The sequence below is a fragment of the Papaver somniferum genome, chromosome 9 (genome assembly GCF_003573695.1).
Source record: "Papaver somniferum cultivar HN1 chromosome 9, ASM357369v1, whole genome shotgun sequence".
NCBI classification, from domain to species: Eukaryota; Viridiplantae; Streptophyta; class Magnoliopsida; order Ranunculales; family Papaveraceae; genus Papaver; species Papaver somniferum.
Window position 1 is genome coordinate 112018070 of NC_039366.1, and position 24649 is coordinate 112042718.

The 24649-nt window shown below is 35.1% G+C and overlaps 5 protein-coding genes and 1 long non-coding RNA gene across 6 annotated transcripts; 2 read left to right on the forward strand and 4 right to left on the reverse strand.

Moving 5' to 3' along the window:
- Window positions 1-212: 212 nt before the first annotated feature.
- LOC113308345 (probable protein phosphatase 2C 25) lies at window positions 213-1607 on the reverse strand. The gene has a single exon (XM_026556817.1). The coding sequence runs from the start codon at window positions 1535-1537 to the stop codon at window positions 506-508; it is 1032 nt and encodes a 343-aa protein (XP_026412602.1). The 5' UTR covers window positions 1538-1607; the 3' UTR covers window positions 213-505.
- A 9849-nt stretch (window positions 1608-11456) lies between these two features.
- LOC113313328 (late embryogenesis abundant protein B19.1A-like) lies at window positions 11457-11989 on the forward strand. The gene is made up of 2 exons (XM_026562090.1): window positions 11457-11655; window positions 11778-11989. Exons 1-2 carry the CDS (start codon window positions 11532-11534, stop codon window positions 11942-11944), a joined length of 291 nt encoding a protein of 96 aa, XP_026417875.1. The 5' UTR covers window positions 11457-11531; the 3' UTR covers window positions 11945-11989.
- Window positions 11990-12107: 118 nt separating this feature from the next.
- Window positions 12108-16326, reverse strand: LOC113313327 (chlorophyll synthase, chloroplastic-like). The gene is made up of 15 exons (XM_026562089.1): window positions 16138-16326; window positions 16013-16060; window positions 15836-15924; window positions 15238-15325; window positions 14882-14967; window positions 14698-14784; window positions 14438-14503; window positions 14265-14348; window positions 14102-14163; window positions 13500-13575; window positions 13350-13412; window positions 13168-13249; window positions 12972-13048; window positions 12581-12628; window positions 12108-12391 (listed from the first exon to the last, which is right to left on the reverse strand). Exons 1-15 carry the CDS (start codon window positions 16244-16246, stop codon window positions 12329-12331), a joined length of 1128 nt encoding a protein of 375 aa, XP_026417874.1. The 5' UTR covers window positions 16247-16326; the 3' UTR covers window positions 12108-12328.
- A 1405-nt stretch (window positions 16327-17731) lies between these two features.
- Window positions 17732-21555, reverse strand: LOC113308405 (protein SCO1 homolog 1, mitochondrial-like). Its single transcript, XM_026556867.1, has 7 exons — window positions 21331-21555; window positions 21058-21261; window positions 20798-20888; window positions 20347-20559; window positions 20052-20141; window positions 19804-19936; window positions 17732-18173 (listed from the first exon to the last, which is right to left on the reverse strand). Exons 1-7 carry the CDS (start codon window positions 21508-21510, stop codon window positions 18032-18034), a joined length of 1053 nt encoding a protein of 350 aa, XP_026412652.1. The 5' UTR covers window positions 21511-21555; the 3' UTR covers window positions 17732-18031.
- A 402-nt stretch (window positions 21556-21957) lies between these two features.
- Window positions 21958-22536, forward strand: LOC113312420. The gene has a single exon (XM_026561172.1). The coding sequence runs from the start codon at window positions 21958-21960 to the stop codon at window positions 22534-22536; it is 579 nt and encodes a 192-aa protein (XP_026416957.1).
- Window positions 22537-22990: 454 nt separating this feature from the next.
- LOC113309957 lies at window positions 22991-24093 on the reverse strand. Its single transcript, XR_003340832.1, has 4 exons — window positions 23972-24093; window positions 23409-23470; window positions 23258-23304; window positions 22991-23160 (listed from the first exon to the last, which is right to left on the reverse strand). It is a non-coding gene; the product is annotated as an uncharacterized LOC113309957 (long non-coding RNA).
- Between the last annotated feature and the right edge of the window lie 556 nt (window positions 24094-24649).

Sequence of the window (24649 nt, forward strand, 5' to 3'; positions counted from 1 at the left end):
GACCAGTTTTTCTTCCCACAAAAACTTTGTCCCAGAATTCACCAAGTATACAACAAAATTCATTAATTTAATTTTTATCTAATTAAATTAAATCAAAATTAAGTAAACAGGGTTGTTTAGTCATTACAAATTTATTTTAGATAAGGGGTTTTTGATATTATTTATAGGTGACCTGTTTTTATCCTATTACGTGACGCCCTACTAATAAAATGTGACGCCCCAATAATAACCTTCTTTATATAAGAAGAAAAGACCGACAAACATGCGGTCATTATGATCAGTAATTAACACCATCAACAACAATCACCGGACAAAACATAACCGGCTGACAACGAGATGGCTGGAAGGATTTCCCCTTCCCTTCTAAAAAGAATTGTTAACAAAAACTGTACTACTAATATAGTGTTTGGATTGTTGGAGTTATTTTGCTGCTTGCGCAATTGCAAAGAAAACAAGAAAATGTTCCAATAAAAAAACTTGGGCCCTTCCCACCCAATTACGCTCATCAAATAAAATTGCCCAACTTGATTAGCATCACGGTTATATCGTCGTTAGAACCTCGAGATACAGCCATTGCAGCAATCTTTTTGCATGCCGATAACAATGGCCGTTTATTGCCGTCGAAGCACAGAGCACGAACAACATCTACAGCTTCCTCGTTGGTAACCTTCTCCCATAACCCGTCAGAAGCTAAAATTAAGAACTCGCAGTCAGATTCGAGCCTAAAGATTTTAGTTTCCGGGTCTGCAATAACCCATTGTTTAAGATGTTGATCCCCAATCCCTCGAGATACCGCTAAAGTACCTTGTAATCTCCATCCACCATGAACATAATCCACATAACCACCCAGAGCTTCAATTCTTTCTTTCTCGTCTGGTCTTGAAGGTTTATGATCATCTGTAAGGGGCGCTGAAATTCCTCCTCGACTTATAACAGCCCGACAATCACCGGCATTGGAGACAACAAGATGCCCATTTCTAATCAACGCAGTAACCGAACAACTCCCGCCACGCACATCCTCTTTCAAAAACTCTGAGTCTGTAAGTAAGTAACCAGATTTAACGGCCTCCTCAATTTGTTCATCAGCTCCTCTACTCGACAATTCATTCATAATGTTATTCTCCATATGCTTGGATGCAAATTCCGCAGCTTTTGCACCACCATGACCATCATATACACCAAAGAATGCCTGTTTAGGATCACCAAGTAGACCCACAGAAGCAGAATACCGATCTTCCATTGCAGCTTTTCTTCCTTTCTTACAATAAACAGAGAATTCTTCTTCTTCAACCTCGATCTCCCTTCTAGTAATAATACCGTTGATATCATTTCCTTTCGGTGTTTCTAAAGCTAAAAAACTCGACGGAACAACTGGTATGTCAATTCTCGCTGGCCTGTGTCTCTTTGGAACCGCAGATGTAGTTGTCGAAGAAGATGAAGTTGAAGGTTTGCAAAACAACGAAGAAGAAACTCTAGAATTAGTTGGTGAAAATACTGTAGACATTAAATTGTTCGAAACTGCAACTGCACAAGACATGATTTAAATTTTCCTTTCTCTGTGATTTTTTTTTGTTTGTTTCAGTAGAAGTTTTCTGAGAGGGAAAGAATCAAACAGATAGAGTATTTATAGGAATTGTAAGGTTCAGGCGATGCATAAAGAGAAGAATAATTCCGTGTTTTATGTGCGTGAGTAGGTCAACAAGTATTAATCATTCAAAGTCAGATAAAAATTAAGTTTGTGGTCAATGGATTTTGCTTAGCTGGGGGTTACTTAATTTGGTCAAAACCAGGTGGTAATTTATAGTTAACCACCGTTTAAGATAATGGATTAGTCGTTAATTAACGTTAACTAAAGTTAAAATGGAAATAGGAAGTCAACGGTGCAAAATGGCCGGTGCATGTATGAACCTAAAAATTGATGGATACATTTGTAGAAGTTATTAGAAGGTATGGACTTTTTCTGTTTCTAGCAGGGTGGGCTATTTCATTTTTGCCAACTTGGAATAATTATTGCTATAAGTTGGGGGTTTTGAATGAGTATTGATTGGGTTGATTTTTTGAGTATGCCATAACTGTGGGAGCTAATGTTATCCATTTGTTCTTCTTTGGGTGATCTAAAAGGTGCCGACTTGTCTTTGTGTATTTATTAGGAAGATTGTGTATAGCAAGTGTCTTAAAATTTTGAAGTAGTAAACGGAAGGATCTAGATCAATTCTTTTTTGGATAATAATTCTCTAAACAATGACTTTTCTCTTTTCCTTAAGACTAAATCTTAATGGGTTGGATTGAGCTGCTAGATTAGCAGAAATGTGTTGCAATTCAAAGAAAAAGTGTTGCCTATTTGTTAACACTAGTTCTCTCTCCTACCAGTTGCTAGCATGTGAACTAGCAACTAGATAGTTACGTTGAATCATTCAGTGTTGGGAGATTTATTTTTGATCTAACGGTTGAGGCTTAAAGCGCTGAACCGTTCAGCACTCGGTCGTGGTTCCAAATGACGTGGACTGCTAATCTAGCTGCTAGATTAGCACTCCCATAAAACTTGGGTGGTTGTCCTAGCTGACGTGGATTGCCAATCTAATTGCTAGATTAGCACCCCATAATACTTAGCCTAAATAATCAGCGCGGATATTCAAAACTTTTAAACTAAAAAAGAAAATAAGAATTCGTCTAGCCAACAAGACTATTCTCGGTGGTTACTCAAATAATAAAAACCCACAAGAACTTTAGATAAGTTGATGCTTTATAAAGAGGATAAAATGCACTAATTATGTCAAGGATTGACGCATTAAGAATAACAAAAATATATGATACATTGATGGATTAAAAGCTCATTTCTGAAAGATTTATGTTTGAATTTGAAATTCGACAACCCCAAATTTTTAACCGATTAAGAAAAAAAATCATCTCTAAAATTCAGTTCTAATGCTTTATTTTATTTTTTTCTTTTAGCTTATAGCTATTTTTTCATGGTACTTACCCTAACTAGGCCACAACCAACATTCAAAAAAAAATAAAAAAGCAACCATCAATTTCTATGTAGTTATATTTTTGTGATCAATTGTTTTGTGATTTTCATCATATTTTGGAGAGCATTTGCTATTTTGTGAATTTCACATACCCCTAGATCTGTGGAGCGCTATGATTTAATTTTAAATGTGTAATATGTAGAAATATGAAGGCAAATGTAACATAAATACTAGACTTTTGATTCGAAAAAGAAAAGACTAAAAGAGAGTAGATATACCTGAATTTTGCTAAGTGGTCTTTGAATACCAATAGCTGCTGAGATTTGACCATTCATTGTCACCTTTTCTTCTTCTTTTTCTTTCTTAACTCTAAACAAAGAAAGAATACTATGCAAACTTGGTCGCAATGCTTTGTCTTACCCTACAAAGTCAAGTGAAAACAAAGTAGTGCAAATGGTGATAGAGAATATGATTAAAAAAAACAAGAACCATAGAGGTTTGTGGTATATATTAGTTTGACATGAGTTGGCCGTACATGTAAGACGGAACTGTATATTTAAGACATTTGATTTGAAAAATATTTGTCTCATTAATATTGATTGTCAGGTCGGGCCATTTTTGAGGATTTCAATTAGCAAAGTCATTAAAGGCTTTTACTCATATGTCTTCCACGAGACACTGCTAATATTTCGCATGTAGTCATCTAGATTCTTCTTCTGATCAGTGCCAAGTTGCCAACTTGCCTAGAGATTAATAGAGGACTGTTTTGGGAAAATATCTCTATTAGGCATTCATTGCCATTAACCGGGTAGTGAAGCAGCGTTAAGAGGTGTTGTTAGATTAAAATTGTTTGTTAAAATGTTGTTAGATCAAAAATATTTGAGTAGAACGTCGATGAATCTTTTTTTAAGAATAATATGTTTCAATGTTATATTGATTCTGAACCACTTCAGAAACAAGCATTAGATTTTAGGATGGAAAAAGTGAACCCATCAGTAAATGAATGACATGGATTAAGTACGGATGTATCATTGCCGACAATTTTAATTTTTTTAGTTATAGTTTCTATCGTTTTAACTGTCAAACAACCACCTTACGTGAATATTGTCCAATTAACTTAGTAGTTACATAACTAAATAACTGCGTGAACATTTTTGAAAAAATTAAAAATGAGATGTCATTTACGAAAATATATTACATCTTAACTCGAGCATATTTAATTGTTTACTATTGGATAATTTTTAACCGAATAACCTTCGAGCCAGAAGGTGGAGTTTAGATTGCTTGGTAATCAAATACATTGATCAAATAAATTTCATAGTAGCACTATAATGTTTACACATTTAATTGCATGCATTATCCGTCGTATAACGTAAGTTTGTGCGTTTACTAAAAACCGGGTGCACAAGTACGCATATTTTCATTGGAGGATTGATTTTGAAAACCACTACGTTATTATTTTTCTTCTATTTTCATTACAAACACAAATGAAAACACATTGCTTTTTACTCACTAATGAGAAAAGAAGGTATCTGTGCACTTTTGTTTTGGGGTGCACAAATATAGAATGTCCATAAGATTGCGAATAATGATGTTAAAATTCAAAATAGCCTTTTGAAATGTTTAAAAAGAAAAGGGATCCTTCTCAATGGGAACTCCTAATGTGCTCCTAACTTTGAAGAGTGATATAGAGTTTTCGGTCTCCCTTTTCCTGGTTTTTTATTTTTGAGTTTTCATCTTTAGTGATGGCGCATCAACCGACCATTACTAAATCAGTTTGATGATATGAATGGGGCATAAACAACCTAGTTTTCATGAAGTTGTGATAAATCAACAAAATAAAAGTCATCATTCAAAGAAGATTAATCTTGGTTTGCTGCCTGAAACTACAATAATGGGTGATTAGTCGTTTATTGAGTTACTGATGTTCTCTGATACGAAGCTATAGGTGAATTGAAGTTTAGTCTTATTTAACTAAGACTAAGATTTCAACAAGTTGAAGTTAGAAGATGTGAAAACAAAATTGGTTAATCCATGAAAACAAAATTGGTTAATCCATGATCAAAGGGTGAATGCAAGTTCCGAAGTTCAAAGGTTATTTTACTATGATGCTCTTTAACCAACAAGATTAGAGAATAGTTTGGGGTGACAGACCATAGAATCTAAAATCTATTGTTGAGAACAAAAACATCTGCAAACCTCTAAAATGGGTTCCAAACTTTGATCCTGAGAAAAAAAAGCTACGCACTTCAATGGTGCGGGTGCAAATTCGAGTATTAATACTTTAATATTGGACGAAAATGTTTTTATAATCAATCTGCAGAACCTTGGGAAAACCTATCAAGGTGGATGAAATCATTATGCATGAGGATTTTGGTTTCTACGCAATTTCTTTATGCTAGTATTAACAAGGTTTGGGGAAATCAAAGTATAATGCAAGTGGTTTTTTGTAGCATGTATGGATTCTTAAATCTCCTAAGTTTTACTCTCATTACAAGATCATAGGCCCTATGGTCTCTCAATGTAAGTCATTGACAAAAACTATAAGCTTTTTGAAATTCGTGAAGATAAAATCCCTTAAAACCCATGGAGGAAAAAAAAACCAAGGAAACATAAAGGGAACAAACACAATAAAACCTTATATGAGGTCATGATTAATAAGTTGGAAACGCGGAGCTTGCTTCTGAAGATGACATTAATTCGCAATTTTATCACCAATATATTCAAGAGAAACATGTGGCCAATGAAAAATCATCACGTCAAATAGACTATTTATAAATTGATATCTGAGAGTTTATCACGTAGCAAGGGTAAATTTGATGCTTTATATGTTGAGAGTGACTCATAAGTATAAAAAAAATTTAGTGTAGATACCTTAGATAACTGGTTCATCCGATAATAATTAACGAGGCTATGGATCTGTCTGCTTTTATTAAGAATGATCAATCTTTTAATGAGATGTGGTATGATCTATTAGAAGAGGAGGATGGAGGAAAAAGACAAATATTGTGTGTGTGTGGGTGTGGGGTGGGGGGGGGGGGATAAAAAAGATAAAAGATACAACACCGAAAATTATGGCCTTGAAGGGAGGATTCTTGAATCAAATGAAATCGTAGGTGTGTTTAAGTTTCGGTGAAGTTATAATTATAATTATTTTTCATAGGTTTGTTTCACTCTTACTTTTTGTATTCTTTTTAACTATTAGATGTAATTATTCTTTTCTTTTTTTTTTGACTTAGCAAAAAGTATAACTTTTCGATTCAAAAAATAAGTTGTATACTTTTTACTAGATTTTTTCATAGAAGTAATGCAAATAATTAGAATAACAACTACCGCTTTATAGTAAGTTATCAATCTTTAGTAAAGCTAATTTTAATATTAATAAAAATATGTGTATGTGTATTAAGCATTCTACCATACATTATGAGTCATTAAGCAGAATTTGAATCGGTAGGAAATTTGGGCCACGCCACAGGTTCAAGGTCACGTTGCATATATTAATTCACCACGCAATTTTTTGGCTCATCAGCTAATTTTCAGGTCACGAGACAATTTTTTGCCAACGAAGTAGATTTTGGATTCTTAAAGTAAGCTGCAGTTTTATGTCATAATGGCAAATTTGAGTCACTTGTCCTCGCAATACATGTTTATTTTATCACATCAATAATTATTCTATGTGTTGCAGATGTGAGTTATTAAATATAATTAAGTCATACAAAAAATTCTAAGTTCGAGAAAATTTTGGTTCATAATGGCAACTATGCAAACTTTGGTTAAATGGAAGATTAAAGGAAGGATCTCTTGACATGCTCTTATTAGACAGAATATGACAGCCTCATTTTAATCATTGGATGATTATACAAAGATAATTAAGATTTTTCAATTGAATCTGGGTTACCCGATTCCCATTTTCGCAACTTTCCTTTATTTTTCCTCTCGTACACACGTCATACACGTTGTTCTTGTTTTCTCCAGTAAAACCGAGAGAATTTTTGTTTTATGCCGAAAAACTTTATGAAAAAATATCGACATCGAATAAGGATCGATTATTAGAAAAAAAATTATCTTCGCTTCTTAAGGTCAATCATTAGAGTTTTGATTGTAGAAGAGCTTTTAGAACTTATATTAGTTAATTGGTGAAATTTGAATTTTATAGAAAAGATATAGTTGAGTCATTGTATTATTAATAATTTGTTCGACTGTTATCCCCACCATTATGTAGAATACTGATATTTGGTTAAAGAAAGAAAAAAAAAAACTAATTAAAATGGTGTTCTGCGATCTGGTTGGTTGGGAAATAGAAGAATGGAATAAGTACAATTTATTTTAATTTTAAGGTTTGTAATCACATGTTATCAGTGTTTGGTTGGGGAAACTTTGTTTGTCAATCAAATGATGTAATTTTGAACATGACCATTAACCTGTAAATCTTAGATTTTGACATTCTGTTTGGAATTAATTGATTCCTTGAACCAGAAAATGTGAAATAACCAAAGCCAAAAAATCCATAAAATACAATTACTTCGGCCTTCTTCTGATTATTAATTTTGATTAAATCATAATTTTATTTTTGCATGATTCAAGAGCTTTCATTGTAAAGGAATGCGAAAGAGAGAATAGTCAGGAGAAAAAAGAGAGAGAAAACTAACAAAAGGAGTATCTCATTTCAATGTGGCTATTTGGTAACCTGGATTCAATGAGGTTATATGGACCGTTAGTATTATGACATCCGACGGACAAAGCAAGCATATCAGATCATGTTTAATATGAGCCTGTCAAGGGATCCTTTCTCCGGAAGATTATGGGTCATGTGACAAATTTAAGTCGCATGAATAGGTTTCGAGTTACATCCCACATTAATAAGTTATAAGACTAATTTTACGTACGTTGGCAACTTTTGACTTCTTGTGAATTCTGGATCATGAGCCAAAGATTGAGTTACATGTGGTAGATTTTTCAACACAAATCAAATTTTGAGTCATTAAGGTAGATTTTGGTCGCAAACCACAATCAAGTTGAAGTTTTTTTTTTTTGGTGATACAGGTCTCTACCAAAGCTCTATATTCATATTAATTTTTTTTCTAAAAATTGGCGCAAAATTTGTTACTCAGTTACTAATTAAGTGTCAGTAATTTTCAGTTACTAATTTTTTCTTTCAGATATGCGGACATGCGAAGAGGTGGTATGAATTAGCTCAAATGGTAACAATCATCAACAAGCACGATACTAACATCTAAGGTTATTGAATCTGTCAAACTGCTTTGTAGTTTTTGATTCCAATACTGATATTTATCGCAACTAACAGATGATATGAATTACCTCAAATGGGTAATAATCATCCTCAGATGATATGAGTTACTTCAACAAGTGATAACAATCTCCTTTCGCGTCCTTTCAGACAAATTATTTCAAACACCTCATAGAATACAATCATCTCCGAAATAAATTCCAAAGTTTGGATACAAAGATCCTACTAAATATGAATCTCATTGATCCAAGGGTTAGAGTTCTTTAAGCATATGTCCCATGACATAATCAGAAATCCACAATGATTCCCGACTCTGTCATGAACGTTGATTAGGACCTTTCGAGCATACATCCCATATCGCATACTCATGATTCCCAAAAGGGGTTCACAAATATGTTGTGAAAGTCAATAAGGACTTTCTGAGCATACTCCATCCCGTAATAACTCAAGGGTAATTACAACTAGCTATTTCTTCAAGTTGGACAAAGTACAAGATTTATAGTGAAATATCCATACTTTTGCAAAATGTTAGTTTTATTATGATATCCCTACCTCAATCCAACACGAAGTCTATAACAATATCAACTCAGTGATTCTCTTACTCTACCATCCTTTAATTTTTTGTCATCAATTGCTAGAGTTTGACAGACACACACCAGGAAAAAAAAACGAGAACTAAAAAGAGAAAATATTTTTCTCTTCTTTTTCCATTTGGTTGACATTATAACCAAAGTACCCCATGGACTATGAATAATTGACATGTATGTAATGATGTGTCTTAATAGTAAGACATTTATACTTTATATAAACATGAGAAACTATCATCTATGGATTATGTTTTGAACATCTAAAGTTATAAAGGAAACCACATGTGGATTTTTTGGCTTTTCCTAATGCAAATATTGGAATACTGCCCAAATGGGTTGAGTTAATCCTGAGAACAAGTTAGGGCATCACATAAGGATAGTTCCCATTTACAAGAATAACAAAAGAGTTTGTGAAACTTTTATCTGTAACATTCACATAACTTATGGACTCCGATTACATCCTAGGATCACAAAAGATAAAAAGTCGGCTTATTGTTACGGATGACGCGCCATCTAATAAGGACTACAAAAATATAATTTCATTTTATAAATCTCACCACTTTTTATGTAAGTACATCAACATGTATTTTGAAAAGGCTTAAAGTCAAAGGTTATATTAATGTTTAAACCCTTGTTATAAGAAGTCTATTACCTACGAGCACAGGTTCATCATTCAATACAGCTTTTCTAGAGCCCTCTTGTTGGATATTGTTGAAAGCTATGAATCTATGATCGTCAACATCAAACTCTCAGAAAATAGATTATAAGCTTTTTCAAAGACTGTCAGCAAGGCTATATAACTGAAAGTGTGATCAGAAAAAAGAAAAAAAATACCGTTGCCCAGGTAATCTGGAATAAAAGATGTACAATCTTTTAAAGCAAGGTTGTCAATATCCAAAGTGTTCTGACTAAAATCAGGAGTCTTCTAAATTCTCAACTAATTTCAACTTCAAATTTTAAATTATAATAAAGTGAAAACAATTAGCAGGGATAACTTGTCTAGAATTTTCCTTATTCCGGAGCTCTAACTATTAATTGTAATCGTAATTTTCATTACATGATTCACTCGGGTGGTATTGGTCTAATCATTCGCTATTTTGCATGTGAACCTAATGGAGCAATATGTGGTTACCTCAATAAACCGGTAAATGCTAAGCATGCCAGGAAAAGCGTACCAGTAAGCAAATAACTTGTAGCTGGGTATGAGAATTTCGAGTTAGACTATCGAAGCTTTTAAATGATGTAGTGACAAAGGAATAATTTAATATGAAAAATTCATCACCAAATTTTAGAAGTTATTACTGGATTTAAACGAATTAAGTCTCAAAGTCGAAGATGCTATTATGTACCAGAAGATAACAAAGTAGTTGACGTTTTATCAAAGGTTCCTAAAAATGAAAAACTTAGCAAAGAATGGAGTAATTGCATCTCAATTACATTCTAAATCAAGTTCTTCTAGAGGAAAACAATGTAATTTAGTTGGTTCATTATAAAAAAAAAATCGCATAAATAAAATAAAATAATTATGATAACTGAATATTTCATCTGGTCGTCCAAATGATTTTATAAACTAACAAAAATGACCTCCCGAAATCCACCGGGTTTCCATGCATCCATCTAGGGGTGGCCTGGGGTGCTCTAGCCACCTGCAAATTTATAAAACTTACCATTGATTCAATCTTTCAGTAGTAAATTTTTTTTCCAAACATAAAGAAATTTCTTAAAAAATTTAGTTTTCGTCCATATAACTATCATATTCTATCAAGATTTCAATTCTATTTCCATCGTGGCCTCTTATGGACCCCCGTCCAGCTGGCTACAAAACCTATTTTAGACCCAACGGGAAAATGTTTTTTTTACATCTAAGCCTGTTGTTGTTTTTTTACACCCTAAATTATTATTATTATTATTTATTTTTCTCTGCACTCCATAACAAAATTCTTGGCTCCCCTTATACACAGTACTTGGATCATATGGCCATCTAGTTTTCAAAACTAACTTAACTGTCAACCCTCAAGGAAAAGACTAATCAAATTATTACACCATAACTTGGCAATTGGTTGGCAAGGATCACACATGTATTTTCAGTTGGGTGGGCAACCTTAGCTGAAAACAAATACACTTACAAATACATCATTCCTTACGTCATATCCACATTCAACGTGCTGTTAATATACCAACGACGACTAACTAACGGCCGTTGTTCGTAATATTAGCAACAACTTGGGAAAAAAAAGGACGACTTGAATCACTATCCACAGCTTGCAGCCCTTAACTGCCGCCACTGCAAAGTTGCACTACAGCTGGGGGAGACACAATTGAGTCACCTGGTACTTGTGACAAATCAGAGTATCATCAGTGTGTTGAAAAATCAAGCCAGAAGATGCCAGAAAGGTTAGGTTTACTACTGAGCTCTTTACTTGTCTAGACCATTGAAGTCAAGAAGACAAGTGTCTTTATCATGGGCCATGAACATAAAAAAACTGCACATTATATCTGTGCGTGTCATCCATGCTCTGAATCTTGAATCTAAGACGTGTTTTATGTGTATAACGTGGCAGTTTCCTTTGATCATTATAAATGATTATCCGCTGTTTCCACACTTCACTTATTAAAATAGTCATATAGTTATCTCTATTATTGTTTTGGTCATAGAGTATTCCGAGTGAACTGATAGTGAACTGTCAAGGTCTAATAAGCGTTTTCAAGGTTTTGAAAATACAGGTGATGGCATCTGGACAGCAACAGCCGAGCAAGTCGGAACTTGATGAGAAGGCGAGACAAGGAGAGACTGTAGTTCCTAGTGGGACTGGTGGAAAGACAGTTGAAGCTCAACAGAATCTCGCACAAGGTACTTATAATTTCTTAACAAGAACTTGTTTTACGTTGAAATAACTAATAGAATTAAACAGTAGCACAACATGGGTCCATAGCTCAGTGGTAGAGTTTCAATTTTTTTTGATGACGATACAGGACGAAGTCGTGGAGGGCAGACGAGGAAGGAACAACTTGGGAGTGAAGGGTACCAGGAGATGGGTCGAAAGGGTGGTCGCTCCTCCCAATCTGGAGGAGGAGCGGTGAGGCAAGGCTCCAAGGATGATCCAGAGGATGGTCTAGACGTAGACGAGTCCACAATGTAAAAGAAGGGGGTTGTTTTTGCCTATGAATGTTCTTAATAAGCCTACGTTGGCAGCAAACCAGTTTGTAGCTTATCTGTGTGTAATAGTAGAGTGTTCTTGTTTGTTTTCATGGCGGGATCTCTCTCAGTTTTTATATATGTGGGAAAAGGTTACAACACAGAACAAGAAAAATAGGCACCTAAAAGGAAATTCAATTTACATAGCACCTGGTTACCCATACAAAATTACAACATAGGTCGAACTCTGGAGAAGATTGTTTGATAAAAAAGCTTATTCTGTGACTACTCTTTTACAAATATCTAAACAAAATTTATCAGTAACCTACCCTGAAGCCCTCCAGGACTCGTTCTTGATCTTACATATCAGCATCTCCACACCCGAAGATTAGTGACTTGTTGCTAATGCAGTAACCAAAAGACCCAACACAAGGAAAGGTTGTGCACTAGCCTGTAAATCAAAGATTCAGTTTTGAGCAGATTTTCAAGAAAGTGTTTACCATTTCATTTAGCTAACGGACTCGTATGACCCATACCCACCAAAATATAAAAGTGGCATTGCGGTTAATCACTGAACTTAAAACAAAGGCTATGGAAATTTGCAACAATGACCCATCTGTTATTGATTCTCGAAAATTACCTGGTATTTGACATCATATTTGATAGGGTCCTTCAAGAAGTATTGGAACTGCAACAAAGATGAAACTAGTAAGGATGCACCGTATATTTGGATTATGTAGTGTTGAAATCTGAATTAAGCTGGCTAACTGATCAAGCAGTGTTCTACATATATATCTTGAACTGAATTGGACTTGGACTTGGACTTGGTACAGTAGGGGTAAAAGTGGTCGATTTAGAAACATCAAACATCAGGTTATAATTGTTCAGGACCACAATAAATATTTAGATAAAATCCAGCTGAACATAATTTACTGGTATTAGGTAGTGAGGACATAGCCTCAGCAGGCAAAGCCAGTTCTGGAATCATTTTGAAGTGACGAGGTCATATGCTCAAAGGTTAGTTTTCTTGCCTGAAAAACCACTTGAGGAATTATCAGACCAAGTAGAGCCAATGCATAGTACAGTTTACCAGCATATAAAAGATAACCTGCAATAACCACAAAATAGTACATAAAAACATAGTTTCAAGCAGTCAAGTGTGACTCAGTAAAATCAGCAGATACAGATAGGCAATTGGAAAGTTTGAGCATGGTTGAAGTAACATACCAGCGACAGATAACTGAGTTAAGTCAATGGCACCAACACAGATCCATTTAGCCGCATCAACACCGAAGGCCACCGGAAGTGACTGGTTCAAGGAGCATGATGGTGAAATTAGTTAGTAATGGCACACAAGGGGACACTTGAACTTCTACACACAAAAGGATGGTGCGAGAAGTATATGATACCTGTAATCCCATGGCTCTATCACCTTCAATACTTTTGAAGTCATTAATGATGGCGATACCTAGCTGACATTTGAAATCAAGAAATTACGAAATATTAGGTCTGGTTATGTTGGATCACAAATGTCAGAAGTGCTAGACTAGAGAGCATACCCCAGCTGTGCTGTACAAGATTGTGAGGACAATTATGTCTGGCATAAGAGTTCCAAATAAAGCTTGGCCAGCCCACCTGCCAAATACAATGGTTTGATACAATCATGTCAGTCGGTTTAAACCCTCAGAGTGCTTCTAAATCTTACGTACAAACAAGTCTACATACAAAACCCAATGTTGCTCTCAGCCGAACAATATCAGTACTGTAGGGTTCACAGGAACCCAAGTTGAGTCATTCAATTGGTTGGTCCAGCTTTCAAAAGGAGGATCTACTATGTATAATAGGCGTTGAGAACTGACGAAGTGAAAAACAAAGTGTCTTCCTAACCCAGGTTTTGGAAATAAAACAAACTTCACAAGGCAGCATGGGAGGCATAACAATTTTGGGTTTTTCAACGACGACCAAAAAAGGATTTGTGTCCCTTACTAGCTCACTTGTCTAGTATGTCCTATGGCTATGTAATATCTGCAAGTCCTGACCAGGTTCCTTAGTTAACAAAGTCGATAATATAAGTTAGATAGCGTAGGCAACAACGCCAACCATCAAACATTGTAAGTGTCAGTTCTGCAAATGAAATTTCCTTGGTTAAAAAAAGACACACCATGGTAAACTGATATAGCTCGCTCCTAGTGCAAAATTTCCAATCCATCCATTCTGTTTTAGCTGCAATATTCGAAGCGTCGGTAGAATATAAGCTACTTGGATTCTTTAAAGTAAATCTTGACAGTTTTAGTAATGTAGCAGCAAGAAGTAAATGACTTTACCTTCAGAGGTGGAGCAGAATATATGTATGATAACAACGATCCACCGACAGCAAGGTAAAAAATGGTAGGAAAATTGTGCCCTGCCTACAAAGAGATGGAATATAAGATTAGTCAATTATTATAATTTATATAAATATAATAAGAAAAAAAACAAGACTAGTTAAGGAACCTACCCACACGTCTAGAACACCAGCGATCCCAAGGCCTCCTAAAAGTAGCACCCAAATCTGGGTAATCACCTGAAATAACAGTTCCGTGAACAAATTAGTGACCCTATTTGAGAGTCATCTGGCATGGAAACAATCAAGATGATGTGCAAAAGTTGAAGTGCTACATGAGGGAAACTGTAAAAGTAAAAACCCTCACAAAATAAGAACAAGTCAAATGGTATGAACATATAATAGATTGCATGGTTAATAATTTAAGTACACACCTCACTTTCAGATATTGCTCCTGAAGGAATTGGACGGTAAGGTTCATTTATCGCATCAATATCTCGATCATACCAATCATTGATTGTCTTCAAGATAAAATCAGATTTAGGAATTCATTTAGTACGAGAAATTTGAATCTGACCAAGCTAATATATAATTATACTAAGAGGAGAGACAAGTTACCTGTGTATAACCGGTGAGACATGGTCCAGACATAATCATGCATAGGATTGACTTAGCAACATCTTCCACTCCCCAGTGGAAGTTACCTGCAATGTAAACACACTATGAGGTGAAAAAGAGTCTGACTAGAATCCCTTTATGTCATACAAAGTAACAAAGAGCACTAGCACTAGTAAGTGAGTGTAAAGAATGGTTCTATTGGTTACATTCGGCCAGAGTATCGTAGTTACTAGCAATTGGTGCCAAGAATTAAGCCAAACGTATATTTACACAATTGTGAGGCTGATTCCAACAAATCAACTAAAATCATAAATGCGACGTTTATACAAAATTTTGTAAACAGAGAGAATGATTACCGGAAGCAGCAGCACCACAAACCACTCCCCAGATCAACGGGGGCCAAGTAACAGGCTTCATAAGTTGAACTCGAATCTTCAGTTTATTCTGGATCCCACATAATAAAAAATATAAAAGTTTCAGTATCTAAATCTATCTTCACTTGTCTCTCCGGTCAGTGATCTGCAACTACATGCTTCATTGATAATTGGAAAAATGAGTTACTATTTTATATCATAAAATGCTAAATGTCCTTTTAAAACACACTAGCGCCACTGCGAAACGTGTTTAAGATCTCAACTGGAGAATTATCCGCAGCATACTTGAGAGCAGGCTCCTTACAAGAAATCTACCAGCGGCCAATTCAAATTCCCAAATCCTCAATATTTACGAGCAGTGGCCAAGGGTCAAATAACACTAGACTAATCAAGCTCTAATTGACAGTCATTATCCATGTGGCAACCAATAAACATAAGTATAGATATGCATGAAAGCTCATACAAATCAATAAATAAGATCATTCATGCTCTCATAGTCTCATTGTCCATGACACAATTACAAGAACTAATCTAGAATTTAGGCAATTCCCAACAGGAATCAAGAAATTAAAAGACTCACAGTTTCTTGTGCAGCTCCCTTAATGCCGAGAATCTGATTTATGCTCGAACCACCATCACTCGGTGCCTTATCAGGTGCCTTAGATTTAACTACCACACAAAAAGGACACCAAAACCAAATTAAAATTTGAGTACATGGAAATGTCTTACACCAAAGAGAAAGAGAGAGTTTGTGAACCTTCGTCTTTAGCATTTGTTCCTGTAGCTCTGATGATAGATTTTCTTTCTGAAAAATGAACGAGAGTCAATTTTCTATAAGAGAAACATAGAGCTTAAAATTGCATGAATATGTTATGTACTTACTAGTGAAAGAAACGGAGTTTGGTCTGAAAACAGAAGAAGTATTTAAAAGACGAACAGCTCCTCCTCTGTGTGAAACTCTTATAGATGATAAGTTCAGTACGGTCGCCATTGACGACCTTAACCTTTACAAGTTCAGTTCAGTCACCAACTGTGTAGATAGAACGAGAGGAAGAAGATTTTAGCTGGAGAAAATGAGAAACGGATAACAGAAGAGGATAGCCTGGGCTTGTGTGACAGTTTTCACATAAGGCCCATGACAGAGCTCTCCTACCGCCTTCGGATTTTCATTTTTAACCAAATCTTCATTACGTCTGATGTGGTCATTGGTCAGGTTTGAATATTTTTTCAGATTTAATTATTTTTTCTTTGACTCCCAATCGGAAACTCTCCATACGGCAAGTTGTGGGTACCTAGAAACATCTCCAGGATTGCAGGCAATGGCTCATGAGAAATGTGGAAATTCACTCGCAGATATTGAAACCTATTTTGAGTCATACTAGATTTTTTTTGAGGCATACTAGATAATGCCAAAATAGGGTCACTAAATAAAAAACAACATCACCCCTCATCCACCATTTTTCATAATGGCATAACTACCCTTATATAATTAGTGTAAATGATTATGATTAGAATTGATTAATTATGAATTTTAAGGATTGATTAAACATTAAATTATTAGTGGTGAATTAGTAGAAAAATCAAATTTATGTGAGAGAGTTGAGATTTTTGAGAGGAAGAAGAAGAAGTGAAGAAAAAAAGCTTGGGTTTTGACTTTTGAGATTTTAGAGATTAGAAGTGACCAAAATGTGTGATTCAAATCAGAGGTAAACTTCTATCGAGGTTTAATTTCCTTTAATAAGTTGAATCTGCCAAAAAATTCAATTTTTAAAACCCAGATCTGCTGACCAGATGAACAGTTCGGCTGATAACTTTTGAGCATATCAGCCGAACCTAGGTATAATTTCAAAAAAAACAGAGGTTCGGCTCAAAAGTTATCAGCCGAACTTCACTCAGAAACTGAATCATCCACTAGGTTCGGCTTGAAAAATTGAGGTTCGGCTGAAAATTGAGGTTCGGCTGAAAATATTGTAAAGTCACATTAGCCGAACATAGTGTTTCTCTAAATCATACACTAAGTCCAGATCAAAATTGATACTGCAAGATCAACCGAACTGATCTTCTGAAAACCCTAATTTCATCTTTGAAATCATATTCTACCGATCAAACAAAATAAAATCAATCAAAAACAAGATGGGTTTGTTACGCATACATTCTAAAATACATCTAAGAGCAATTGAGATTTGGATTTCGCATTCCAACATCGCTCACTTCGATTCGTGTTTCCTTTGTTTGATTAATTTTTTTTATTAAATTGGAGTCCTAGATGTTTAAGTTTAAAGTTTATTTTGATTTTTAATTTTAGGTTTTTGAGGATAAGGGAACTATGACAAATTGAAATTATTTAGAGATATATAGGTAATTACACTACCTTTAGACACCCTTATAAGCCCACCCTAGATAATATAATGAATGAGTATGCCTCAAAACTTCCAAGTTCCAACATGCATAATAATAGCTCTGAGATATCACAAGCTGAGACAAAGTTCAGGCACTTTCCAGTTTCCATTTCAGTTGGAATTCAGTGAAGACAAAAATACAAGTAAACACCATGTAGAAGAGCTATTCAGAAAAATAAAACAAAAAATTAATACATATCCAAGGCGCAACCTTGTGTCACTGAAAAAATGGTCTATTATTCATTGTAAATTTCTGCTGTATGACATCAATTCTAACAAATGGGTAATAAGCAAAAGATAGTGTTGTTCATTCATATCAATTTCATAACCTGCCAAAATTTAAAGGAGGAAGCCATCATCCCTGTGATTCATGAGAATCACAAATTGAAAAGACGCGCAAAGAGACTTTTACTTTGGCTGTACATCTTAACCTCGTGAATTATGCCATCAGTAAGTGAATCCACATTTTCATTCTTTCCAAAATATTTTGTGAATTCCATCTCAGGGTTCATCAAATACCTGAAATTAATTTTGCATAGTTACTGTCAAATTGAAGAAGTCAAGTCCACCTACTCAAGGTTATTCAAGTAGTTCAACTTAAATAGAAGTATGAAAGCCTATTAATCAGCACACAAGATGTTGAACAAACAAGAAAACATCACCCATAATTATAACACAGAAGGCTAACTACAAGGATGAAAGCTAACATGCAATAGGTTCCACACAAAGTATTCAATAATCCACGGTCCTAGTTGCATTTTCAAGATTTTCACAGATAACACCATTTAGGATTGGCATAATTGTATGATTGCTCTCATCTTAACACTTATATTATGTTCGCATTTCACCTCTACATTTAACAACACACAATTCATTCCATGAAAGGATAGATTATTACAAATATTTGCACATGCCTTTCTAGTAGCCAAGAGAAGTAAAAAGATAAACTTGTTTATCCGTCATTGAAAGCCTATTAATCAGCACACAAGATGTTAAACAAACAAGAAAACATCACCCATAATCATAACACAGAAGGCTAACTACAAGGATGAAAGCTAACATGCAATAGGTTCCACACAAAGTATTCAATAATCCACGGTCCAAGTTGCATTTTCAAGATTTTCACAGATAACACCATTTAGGATTTGGCATAATTGTATGATTGCTCTCATCTTAACACTTATATTATGTTCGCATTTCACCTCTACATTTAACAACACACAACTCATTCCATGAAAGGATAGATTATTACAAATATTTGCAGATGCCTTTCTAGTAGCCAAGAGATATGGACAATGGGTGATGGCTACATATCAGCTTGTCAAAAAATGCTAGGAACAGATGATGCACCACAAAAAAAAAAAAAAAAGATTCATTAGGTGTTACTTACAGAACGAAGTTCATATAAACCTATCAGTTCTACCATTTTGAAGAACAGATGTAAGGATAGCATAATCATGTAGACCTATAATCCTAGAATAATAAAGAAGACGAAGGTGGCATAGTTGTATGATTGCTCTCATCTTAAGTTCTCAACACTTATATTATGTTTGCAATTTTGCATTTCACCTCTACATTTAGCAACATACAACTGACTCCGTTAAAGGATAGAGATAATTACAAATATTTGCACATGCCTTTCTAGTAACAATGGTGATTGCTACTTGTCAAAAATGATAGGAACAGACACTGTACTACAAAAATAAGACTTGCCATTGGGTGTTACTAGCAGAACAAAGCTCATTTAACAGTTCTGCCATTTTGAAGAACGGATAAAAGAATAGCATAATGAGAGTCGCCATTGGGTGATGGCTACATATCAGCTTGTCAAAAATGATAGGAACTGTACTACAAAAATGAGAGTCGCCATTGGGTGTTACTAGCAGAACAAAGCTCATTTAAACCTACCAGTTCTACCATTTTGATGAATGAATATAAGAATAGCATAATCATGTGAACCTGTAATCCTAGAAATATAAAGAAGACGAAGGTGCTTAGTGCTTGGATTGAGGAGTGAGGAACAAACATAAAATACACACACAATCACAAGAAACTCCGAAAACTCAAGGCTCAAGCTAGAGAGCAACCATTAAAAAAAAGGTGAGATGTAAACATAATTAGAGTTGAACAGGCAAAAGGGTGGACATACATGATAATAGAATGATCCACAAGGTAGTCTGAGCCTTCCTCTTCTGTTTTCATATAATAAACCCGATAAGCACGAGCAACTTTCTTTACTTCATCCACAGTACCAGTTAACCCGATTATCTTAGGATGGAATTCTGAACAACAACAGAATGTAAGCGATGATGTTCATGGAAAGTTATTACAAAATTGCTGACACAGCATGCATTTAATATGAAGTGTTGCAGTGTAAGTGTATAAGTTAGATGATACCTTTGACATATTCACCGACTTGCTCAACAGTATCTCTCTCAGGATCAACTGATATAAATATAGGTACAATTTCATAGCCTGATTTTTCCTCTGCAGGTAAGAAGAAGAAAGGTCAGACCACTGTTCCATACACAAACCTTAAATTATGTCTCTAAAAGTATAGTCCAAGCAATTTGGGAATGCAATTCAATATATGTGTTCCGGTTGTGTGTAAGGGGTAATGTAACATGTTCATAAATTTTAGACATTGATTAACAAAAACATTGTTCATCAGCAAAAATTAAAAACCACTTACTTATTTTGTCTATTGCAGCTGCAAGTTTAATTAACTCATCTGGGCAAATATCTGGACAATGAGTGAAACCGAAATAAATCAAATTCCACTTTCCCTTAAAATCCTTATCCGTGACATATTTTCCATCTTGGTTAACAAGCTTGAATTCACCACCAATATTTGCTTTTCCAGCTGATGGTCCTTGTTGAACGGCAGTGGAGGCTTTATGTATACCTGAAAAATAACATAAAAAGGATGATTACGATGTTGCATTTGGAAAACCCCAAAGTTGCCTAAACCACAAATCACAATGGGATTATGGGAATCAAGGTGCAAGGTGAAAACCGCAAAACTGAGATGAAATGAAGGCGTTCAATTAGAAGATTAGAAATGAAATTTTGCTTCTCGCATCTCTCTCTTCCAGTACCAACATTCTGATACTATTCTAATCCTACTCACCGTAGTAATCTACCTTCTATATGCCGTTTCTTCTCCTGCTCAAAATAATAAAGAACTCCTCCTCCAGTTACTAGCAGCAAGAAAAAGCTCAACCATGAAACCGGCTGCAACCAAGAAAGAAATCACCCAATTCAACAAAATACAAAACAAAAAATCTCCACATTAAGTGAAATGTCTTCTATCCTCTTACTGTCTCGCAGTAACTTGTTCATAGCAGATAACATTATATTCCCAATTTAATCAAAGCCGAAATGAAAACAAACTAAAACTTACAGCGCCTCGTATTGACTTCCCAGCATTTTGATCAGTCTGCTGCTGCTGCTGCTGAGATGATGAATCATCAGTTTCACCTCCATTTTCTTTACTCTTCCCAGCATCTTCTATAAGGTTCTTCAATTTAGGGGTTTCAGGTTTAGTACATAAGTACCTATTATACAAACTCAAAGCACCATATCTTTGTCCAATTAAAGGAACAACCTGCCAATCAGTAGAATGTTAGGGCAAAATTAAAAATATGAATCCAAAGTAAAAAAAAAAAAATTATACCGGTTTAGACTGTGGAATGAGACCATCGGAAACCCTAGTTAACATTTCATTGGTAGGTAATACTGATGAAGATGATGGGTTCAGCAAAGAACTCAGGTGATGATGTGTATTGGTTACTAAAGTACGACTGAAGCACCGAATATTATGCTGATTTCTTCTAATTACGATAGAGGAAGCCATCGACGAATTCTTTAGAGATCACTTCAGAGTGGAGAGGAAGAAGATGAAGAGGAATTGAATTTTTCTTCGGAGAGGAAAACCCTTTGAAGTTTGATCTAATTACGGGCTTTGAGAATAAAGCCCAGTTATGTTTAAAGTCGGTTTATTATGGACCCAAGCCCATGCAATCTCTAACTCCATATATACCGAAACCGAACCGATTTTATCTTTTTCTTCTAGTGATTAAAGTTTTTTTCCTTAAACCCTGACTAGGATTTTCTTCATCAATGTCTAGCCTACCACAACTTAGTTAGAGACCCTTATTTTGTGAAATTGCAACTTGACCATTCTATACAAAAGCATGACTTTACTTTCCTGGTTCTGGAGGTCCCGCGCACCTATGAGGACCTCAACAGAATTTACTCCATTAATATTGATCCATCATGGTCGTCATCGCAACAAATCGAGATGATTCAAGTTGATTGTGCAATTAAACGGACACGGTATTTACAAGTTTTGGGTTCTGGTAATGGCTTAGTTTGCTTGAAATCTTGGGGTGAAAATTTGATTTACGTTTGGAATCCATCTACTAAAGAATTGAAGGAAATACCCAAGCATCCGTGTCAAGATGGATCATATCCTACTCAATACCGTTTTGGGTTTGGTTACAATTCCAAGACATTTCCAAACATTCCTTTTTTATTCTCAAGTTTTACACCAAATTCTATACAACAACATGTGTTTCTTGATGGAACTTTATATTGGATTATTGTACATCGTGGTACCTTGGAGTCAATAAGTTCCTTTAATATTGCTAATGAGAGTTTACAAGAAGTTCCACCACCCAGCAGAGATCTTGCTAATCTAGAATTGTGCGTAATTAGAGGTTGCCTTTACCTCTCTGGAGTTCTTGGCAAAGGCAACTCTATGTCAGAGTATGGTGCAAGAAAGCCTTGGACTAAAGTGTGCAACATAAACACAACCTTCGATTGGCAGGAGCATCTTCTACACATTGGTGAGATTCTTTTACAGAAGTGGCGGGGATGAAGTGGCGATTTTTATCTCTATGACCCATCTCGTGGAAAAGATAGCTATAGGAAAGTGGAGCTCAATGGTATTGCCAAAATGGGTGGAGCATGTCCGTATGTTGAGAGCTTGGTTTCACTAAAACCAGGCACCTATTTGGTATGAAACCTATGAAGAAAGAAACAGGAAGACGCTAAAGCTATGGCAGCCATTACAGTTTCAGTTCCGTTGAAGTAATATGTGATGCTTTTGTTTTTGCTGTTAGCGCCCCTTCCATTCTCTTGTGACTTTCTTTCATTTTCTGAATAAAACTACAAATGAATTTATGGCAAATCTTGGTACTGATCAAGTACAACCAATTGTGGGTATTGAAATAAAGAAGTAGATTCTAATTAGAAGAAAGGAAATCAAAACAAGACCATCTGCATCTACAAAAAGAAGTGTCAGAATTTTGACACTTGCTCTGTTAATCAAATCTGTTCAAAGTCTTGAAATAAGTCACATTTGAAATCCTGAACTGACCACAAAAAGGGTAATTGGTAACATATGATTGCTGGACATGTACACCGAAAACGTAAAGCTGATAATATTCAGAACTGGACATATTTTTATTTAACAAAGACAGCTTCACTGGTCTTTCGAGGACTGCAAGACAAATGAAGCAGCGCAAGATCATTAGGAAGACAGCCCAACTAAAAGGAACAAAAAAGATAGGAAATTTCAAAAAAGGCTCGAATGCTACCTGGAAAAATTCCTTGAAATTCTTAAAGTTTTGTTTCCTCCTTGCAGCTGGAAATTGAAAATTCAAACAACTTATGAAGCATCACACTAGGAAAAACATAATTAATAGCTGTGGGAATGACAATGGAGGCAATTAGATATATACAACGTACCAAATAAAGCAGCATCTTCTATTCGTTTGTTAGTCCTAACAGCCCATCTTTGAAAACCACGGCTGCATACAAGAATAACATAACAAATTAGCCAAAGCCTGCTTTAATACAGTTCAAAAACTAGGCTAAACTAGTTCTTTTTCATAGATTTTTGTCTTAGAAGTTGGAACATTGTTTCCAGGAAAATTGACTCATTCCCTTGGATGTTCATTGTCAGAGTCAACACACTGGTGAATACACATTCTATGGAGTCATCATACACAAATTCTTCATAGATTCTATAAAATGTTATATTTTGATTCCCACAAAGGGCTAACTCAAAAATTAAAACTAAACTATCTCAAATTCTCAATTCAAGTAAGCAAAGGGCCTACCAACATTCAAGAACAATCTAAGTATGTATGCAACCATGATATCCGACCCTGTCCTAGCTCCATAGATGTTACTAGTTCAAATTCCTATAAAGAGCATATCCATGACGAATTTGTTCTATTTCAGCTAAAGTAGAATATTTCAGAAACTGCAAACGAATAAATGTGAAAATTTAAGGGTGTGTTTCGTACCTGTTAGCAAGACTGTTAACAACTAATTCATTAATCAAGTAAGTAAGAACTCTGTGCATAAAACCCCCTCCTCCACCTGCCATGGTCGATTCCAATCTGCGAGATAGAGTTTTTAACCCTAACTTGTTCAGGAAGATGTTATAAAAAAAACCCGAATGGACTTGCCGGGTTTTATAATCTTCACGAACACGACAGTGAAAATGCAGAAACCGACGTTTATATAGGTAAAAAAAGACACTAATAGTTAACCGTCTAGTCATTGTTGTGGGCCTATGAAGTTGTACGGTTCAGATTTATTTCTGATTATATTTTTCTAGGCAAAATTATATCGTCTTCTAATGCGCGCGGTCGGCAGTATAAATACTATATAGGAAAATTTCTTGTTTGATCCTAGGTCCATATAGTTATTTATAGTAGGGTCCAATCGGATCATTTTTTTATCCGGAGGTTCAAAATTAATTAAAACATGAAAATGTCCATAATACCCATTACTACCAAACGTGTGTGTCTACACTGCTTACAAATTTGAGTACATATCTGGTACACTGCTTAAAAATTCGATTACATATTTGCTACACTGTTTACAAATTTGAGTACATATCTGTTGCACTGCTTAGAAATCTGAGTACATATCTGTCGTACTGCTTACAAATCCGATTATATATCTGAATGCTTACA